The 7,171-nt window shown below is 30.7% G+C and overlaps 1 protein-coding gene across 22 annotated transcripts; it reads right to left on the minus strand.

The window, feature by feature from the left end:
- Positions 1–1,149: 1,149 nt before the first annotated feature.
- LOC110426721 (uncharacterized) lies at positions 1,150–4,925 on the minus strand. 22 transcript variants are annotated; one of them, XR_016351955.1, is made up of 10 exons: positions 4,808–4,925; positions 4,588–4,654; positions 3,080–3,153; positions 2,916–2,980; positions 2,773–2,822; positions 2,361–2,506; positions 1,952–1,994; positions 1,763–1,787; positions 1,600–1,655; positions 1,150–1,477 (listed from the first exon to the last, which is right to left on the minus strand). XR_016351955.1 is itself a non-coding variant. In XM_089785358.1 (7 exons), the coding sequence occupies exons 2-6, from the start codon at positions 4,601–4,603 to the stop codon at positions 2,409–2,411; spliced, it is 276 nt and encodes a 91-aa protein (XP_089641484.1). In that variant the 5' UTR covers positions 4,604–4,654; positions 4,808–4,925; the 3' UTR covers positions 1,150–1,994; positions 2,361–2,408. The 22 variants fall into 22 exon arrangements, 3 of the variants coding, with proteins under 3 accessions (XP_089641484.1, XP_089641483.1, XP_089641482.1); XR_016351960.1 differs by having other exon boundaries at positions 1,150–1,655; positions 2,361–2,495; XR_016351956.1 differs by lacking the exon at positions 1,600–1,655.
- Positions 4,926–7,171: the final 2,246 nt, after the last annotated feature.

The following is a 7,171-nucleotide window of genomic DNA, read 5'->3' on the forward strand; positions in this document are numbered from 1 at the left end:
TTGATTTTAAACGTAAACGTTGGTGACTCTTAGCTACTTCAATGGATGTAATAGAGCCAGCTAGTTGTTATTTAAAGACTTAGAAGAGGTAGAAGCAATAATCAATAGTAATGAAAATGTAGAAAAGTGATTTAGAATTTTAAAGGTTTTGTCCTTTGTACTGTACATGGACACTTTTGTTTGACAGAAAAACGATCATTTAAGACGTATGCCCTCAAGTAGAAAGACATGTGTAGCGGCTGACGAGGACACAACTCATAAGAGGAGTTACGATATGGCCAGGATTCTACTTACAGGAAAAAAATCTATCATCATTTCCAATTTGATTTCTTTCAAATTAAATGGGGAAATGTGCACAATTCACATCAAAGAGGAGGAATCAGAGAATTCCTAAAGCCCCACCGCACAGGAGAAACTCCGGCAACCAAAACAAGGCCAAGGCGTACCAAACCAGGAGAGAACTCTGGATTGAATTCAAAACGATGTGACAGCTCTAAACAACAAGGCTTTAGCAAGGGTGCTGTGAAGAGTCGCCTACCGTTGTAAGACAATAGCTGGGGAATCAACTGTACCCAGGCCACATCCAATCAAAACCCAAACGCAGAATCTCCAACTTCCAAGCCTAATCAAACCACCCCAATTTTTTCTCCTAGAGCAGCTACCAAGGCAAATTACTTTGATGGATAATCTAATAGTCTAATAAGTAATTTTAATATTTAATATTTAACATTTAAGATTTTTTTTAATTTTATTTTACTTGGATGATAAATAAATCTAAGTTTAGAAATTTTTTTTTTACTCCAAGAAAGTTTAGGATAGAATATTTTTTTATTTTAATTTACTTTACTTACACTTCAAGTTTAAATCAAGTAAAATTAAACTATTATAAATAGCACATTTAAGGTTAGTTTTTAAAAAATTTAATTTTTTTTAAATTATTGAATAATATTACATTTTCTCTTGAATTTTAAATGTAAATTTTTGCGTTTGAAACTTGGTTATCACATTATAACATTTTTTATCTACGGTTGCAAAAAAAATTGTAACCATAGGTTGAAAATCTGCTGCCTTAGGTTAAGGTTACACTTAAAAAAAGTTTAACCTTAGTCAATGTATGAAAAAGTTTAGCTGCACTTCTTTATATGATTTTCCAACAAAATTAATATGTAGCCATTTAGCATATGGCTACAATCCTAAAACCTATGACATCGTTTAAAATATGCAGCTAAAAGGTATACATAACAATACATACAACATTCTAACATGCAACAACAGCAACCTATAAAGTACAAACCATGTAAATTTTACAGCAAACTTCAGAATATATTGATCACTAAACTTTGATGTTATAAAAAATTTTACAAAAGTATACAGCAACAAAGTTTACTGCATTCAATCTCAAATTTTACATAAAGAATGCTCCTTTATCCAAATTTGTTACTCTAGCAAAAAGCATGCTCCAACAAGTTCGCTATTCCTAAAATAAGAAAAGTAAAAGAACATTAGATTATAAAATATAATATAAAATAATCTAAAGACACTAATAAAGCTAAAGAATCTACTCAATGAAACATAGATAAAATCCTTTTCTTTACGAACATGGAATCCAGGTCATCATCTTTTGGGTCAAAAAACTTTTTTCTCGTGAGAGGAGGCTGTAAGTTCAAATTTAAAGCAATTAGATATTCTGAGTATAGATTTTAACTTAAAGCTAGTTTACAAGAACTGAACTCAAACTTAAGAATAGGTATACTCTACTTACTTGGTCATTTAGCACTTTACACATGCTTGAGAATTCCAAAATTCCAAGTGGTGGTATCAATGTTGATTTGTAGATGTCCATATAAGATTTATTTAGTTGCACCAATGTAACACCTTTAAATATCAATTTATGCAACTAATAATTAAGTCAAGCATTTCAATTAATGTCAAGCATTAAGGAAAAACACACCTCCCCAACAGTTGTATCCTTCTTTCCACCACCAAAAACTGCACTGCAAAGCAAAGTATAATCTACAGTCAAACATAATAGCATGAGAGAAGATGAAGAAGCAGAGACTTGACTTTGAGATTAATTATCAGTCTGTTTCATTATTAATAGGCTATTACTATAGCAATGAAATTAATAGTAATAATCAAACTTGTTAATACTGAGGAAGAAACTGTATAGTGTCAACTATAGGTGATCTGAATGTCTTTGACAATGCAAAGGCCATATGATCAATCCTGACTTGAAATATATCATTAAAACAATGTGCAAGCAACCGTAGAGGCTGCAATACATAAGCAAGATGTGTAAAACTAACATAACAAGCTCAAGTTTGGATGAGGTTAACATTAACCAATTAATGGCCACTTACAGTATTATTTTGTTGTGATTGAAAGATTTCAAGAGCTAAAGTTGTTTACTAACTAACGAGCTCCCCCTCCACCAATGGCGAACTCAGGTTGCTTCCACATTCTCTTAATTTTGCTTCTGGAATTTCCATCGAACTCTTGGAACAAACTGAAGAATGTTAGCCAATAATTTAAAGTGACTACTCTAGTCAAAGTAAGAAGATCTTATTCATTAAGAAACAAACTATCTACAGTGTTGATTTATTACAATCAAATATGCAGAACAATCCTTTTTGAGACAAAATTAATTGCTGCATCTGTTATCAATTTTAACTAATAACAGTTATAATGTCTAAGGCTTAATTTGTCAAAGATTGAACAATTGAATACATGAGACCATAGTTAAGTTTGCGGCAACAACAATGAAACACTAACCTACAAACACAAAAAGCCTTTTGCATATCTCGAAATGCAATTGCAACTTTCTGTTAATTTCAGGCTATCAATATCTATTGATATTAGATCAATTGAAGATGGGAAAAGGCTTTCAACAGAAGAGGTCAGATCACATAACTCACTTTAGCACAAAGTTGTAATGCTTGTTGCTGAATGCTTGCTGCTGGAAGACAATATATGGAAGCATCTATTAGAGAGAAAGTCATTAAAACTCAATAAGATGAAATTACCACACAAAAGAATTTAGAAGTAAATCCATAGCAAAAAAGTGGAATGTAATAATTACCAAGAGCCTCTCCTTAAGTATTGATAGGATTTGATCTTTAGAGTTGGCACAAAAGGTTACAACCATAGGCTTACCTAACACAGAAGTGGTAGCATAACTAATTAGCATTACTTCCAAAACAAGCAAGCATCCATATCGCATCATTGCAATTATCCCATACTACAGAAAGAGGCTAAAGCATTGCTTGAAGTTAATATAAGTAAAGAAATACAATAAAGGAATAAAAAGATTCAGATAATAATAAACTAGTAAGTATAAGGAGAAAATCCAAAACCCAAAGCTAGTCATGTATGAAGGATGCTAAATAAATAAATAAATGAAGTTAAAAGGATATCAGACTTTATCATAACTAGGAGGAGGGGGAAAGGAATTTGAGAAGTTTGTCTTACTTTCACTGTCTATGCTTAGGGCAAGAGTGAGAGAACTTCAATTATGTTTTGACTCAAACAAGTATTATGTCTTTGACTCTGCTTAAAGCATACCAACTAAATCAACGCTATTGCTTTCTTAAAGACAATACAAAGATCAGACTTAGTGTCTATAAAGGCTAATAGATGATTGGTACCCTCAGTAACTAACTGCAACTAGGTAACAATATGTCTCTGCAAATTCAATTGGTGACGCCTCAATAAAGCTTAAATTAAGTTTCCCAAACTAAATAGAAGAGGTTAAGCAAGATACAATTATGTTGATATTTTTAACCATAATTGAAGAATTTTAGTTTAAAGTTTTCTGAACATGCTATTTCCAACTACTTATTAGCACTTACAAGAAAATCTCGTAACTTATATTTAATGTCAACACTGTTCTCTCTTTAAGATTTATACAAGATTAAAACTTACTTTAACTTAAGAACAAAATAAGATATCGTGGGCTCCAAATCAGGCATTCAAGGTTAACCAAAATATCACATCAATATAATTAAATTTTTTAGGTAATGCTCATTAACTCTTTTAGTATAGCTAAAGTTTGAATCTCACTCCCTTCACTTATAATTAATTAATATTTGTTACATATCACATTAAACAATTATTGTTTAAAGTCGAGCCCCAGAGTTGAGAAAAGGGCCAGCTCCTAGATATATCTTTGCTTATGGAAGAGTTAAAATTACTCTTCTCATGCTTTTACATTTGTTCCACTTTAGCATCACCCAAAAAAGTTCAAATTTCACCAGATTATGCTATAATATAAACAACAATAGCATCTCTGAAACAGTAGAATCCAACCAAATTAAAATTTTATAGAAAATTAGCTATCAAACCACCCAACAACTTCCGTTCTTGACAATAAAGCCAAAAGAAAAAGTAAAGAATTTTTTTTTAAAAAAAAAAAAGTTAGAAACCTAAATCATGAGTCTCCTGATGATAGCCATAGTTTCGTGAGCATTTAAAAGAATTTTGCACTAGACAAGGTTTCCTATTCTTTTGGAAATCGAAACTCCAAAAAATAAAATGCACATGATAAATCTAAAATAACATCAAAAAAATTAAAACAAATATATAAAATACCTTGTATCATGGGCATAATTGGTGTTGCGTCATTGCAATAGATGGTGCTGACGGTAAGCGCTTGAGGCTAAAAAAAATAAACATAAAATCAAAAGAGTTGAGAAAATGTTTGAAGATTTCTTTAGATCCATGCCAATTGAAAATTTTCCTAGTAGCCAAACGGGAAATATGAATAAAGAGAGCAAAAGAGAATTGATGAATCGAGAAAAAAGGAATTTACCTGTCTTAGGAAAAATTTGAGAGTAAAAAGATTTGAAAATTTTTGGTGAGAAATGGAGTAAGCGAAGATATATCATCTGAGCTTATGAGAGATAGATACTATAAAGTGAGAGTGATTTTTCAAGAAAAAAAAAATTAACTGAAAGGTAAGGAGCTTTGTTTTAAGCCATTTCATGGGCCATGACTTCCTCTATTTTGGGGGGCTATTTTTTTTTGAATTTTCCTTTATTTTGTGGGTTGGTCTCTTTTTAATTTATTTTAATTTGTTTTATGTTATTACTCTTTAAATTTTGCATCTGAATGAAAATATATTTAGTGTTATATAATAAATTTAGTTACAGTATAATAAATGCAGCTAAAATTATGTAGTAAAAAGTCTAAAATGTTGTAGTGTCAATATTAAAGGCTCTTCTGAGTGCTAATCTTTGTTTTCACGCTAACTCATTGTATCAGTTGGGATCAGAGTGGGCAAAAACTCACCTAATTAATGGCCAATGATCCAGTTATGATATGTGGCAGTCCTCATGGCAAAGATCATGGAACTGAGACCTTGCGATCTGTAATGCAAAATCAAAGGGTGGCGTTGAGAGCTTTGGAGCAATGAATGAATCTCAAATTCTAGCGTTTGGAACAACGCTTGAAGAAATTGCAGATCGATTTGATACTCTAGGCATAGATGCCAATAGAAACTGGGATGACAAAAGGCCACGTACTAGAAATGATGTAGCTCACAAGCAGTCTATCGGCAAACTTATTCCTGCAAATGGGCACAGACAACAGGTCTACATGAAAGATTCAAACAAAAAAGATTATTTTACACAACTTGTAAGATAAGTTGCACATGGAAGGAATGACTATGGTGATCAAGATACCAAAGATTTCAGATTAAAGGTTGATATTTCTTGCTTTAATGGGAATCTAAATATTGAAAAACTTTTAGATTAAATTGGAGAATAGATAAATTTTTCGAATATGTGGAGATTCTAGAAGGAAAAAGGGTGAGACTTGTCACTTGCAAATTAAATGGTGGAGCTTTTGCATGGTAGGAAAGGTTATTGTTGTTTAATTTTTTACCCACGCAAGTAGACGTATCGCAAAAAAAATATAATAATGAATAGAGTATCGATCTCACAGATAATTGAATTAATTCTTACTATTAATTACTAAAATTAACACACTCTAATTATATCTAAGCAATTAAAATTAAAATTAAAACTAATAAACTAATAACTAAAACTAATCTAAAATATATTAGCAAAATTATTTTATTAATCTTACTGATTACTAGATCTAAAATTATGATATCCCTCAATACTTCATCTGAATATTGTCTCTCTCTCTTAACTTAGTTTAATAGAATAAGTTATTAACCTAGAGTCTTAAATTATTTATAAGTTTCTGTCGAGATTTTAATAAAAATACCTCTCTCAATTAATTTACTGTATATCTATACAAATTAAATTGAAGAAAGATTTATTAAGTCCCTGCTCTAATTTAAGCTACGTATAGCTTATAGGTGTATGTCTACCCTATATGCAAATCAAATCACCTAATCAACTAAGTGTATTCGACCATACGTTATTCTATACAAGGTCTACCTAAATTTTCTTCATTAAGGTTTAACCTAAGTTTTTAATTTAATATAATTGGTGGCTAGTCAACTAGAAGCATTAAGAATAAAATAAAATAAATAACTTAAATCTATAAAATATAAGTAAAAGAGAGATAAATAAATCAGACTACATATTGAGTTTAATCATAATTTAAATAAACAAATTAGTTCCCTATCAAGTCACACATTTTCATCAAATAAAATTTAAACATTAAAAACAAAACCAAGAGAATAAAAGAATAAAAAAAACTCAAGAATTGTATTCTTGATCTCCAAATATCCTTGAATCCTTCAAATTCTTCCTCGCTTCAATGACCCTCAACTATCAATCTAGTGTTTCATTCTCCCCCTAAAAGTCATTCGAAAGGTTATTCTTATAGGGCTTTAAAGTTAGACCAAGTTAAGTGAAAAAAAAAGTCAATTCTAATAAGGATTTCCTTATCATACTATGCAAGCCACGGCCTACTTCCTCCAAAGTTGTGGCCTTAACCATTTAAATAGCAAAAATCGTAATTATTCTAGGACTGTTACAGTGTTTGAACTTTGATAAGATTTTTGACCACTTTGAAAGACGAACTGGGTAAAGTGGTAAACATGAAAGTTGTATCTTTTTCTCTTATATTTCTAATGGTCTAAAAATCATCTCATTTGGAGCTTTTTAAAGAGAATTATGATAAAAATACCAAAATATATGCTTTAAAGTTCTGCACCTTGAAATTGCTCTCTTTCTTTCATTAAAATTCTTTTTTCATC

The sequence above is a fragment of the Theobroma umbraticum genome, unplaced genomic scaffold (assembly GCF_002168275.2).
Source record: "Theobroma umbraticum cultivar Fairchild unplaced genomic scaffold, ASM216827v3 scaffold_12.0, whole genome shotgun sequence".
NCBI classification, from domain to species: Eukaryota; Viridiplantae; Streptophyta; class Magnoliopsida; order Malvales; family Malvaceae; genus Theobroma; species Theobroma umbraticum.

Bases quoted from the DNA above. Each gene is read 5' to 3' on its own strand.
- LOC110426721 (XM_089785356.1), bottom strand. The intron at 2,981-3,079 runs GTAATTATTACA...TCTCTCTAATAG, and splicing joins TACTTAAGGAGAGGCTCTTG to ATGCTTCCATATATTGTCTT. The intron at 2,823-2,915 runs GTGAGTTATGTG...TGAAATTAACAG, and splicing joins CATTACAACTTTGTGCTAAA to AAAGTTGCAATTGCATTTCG.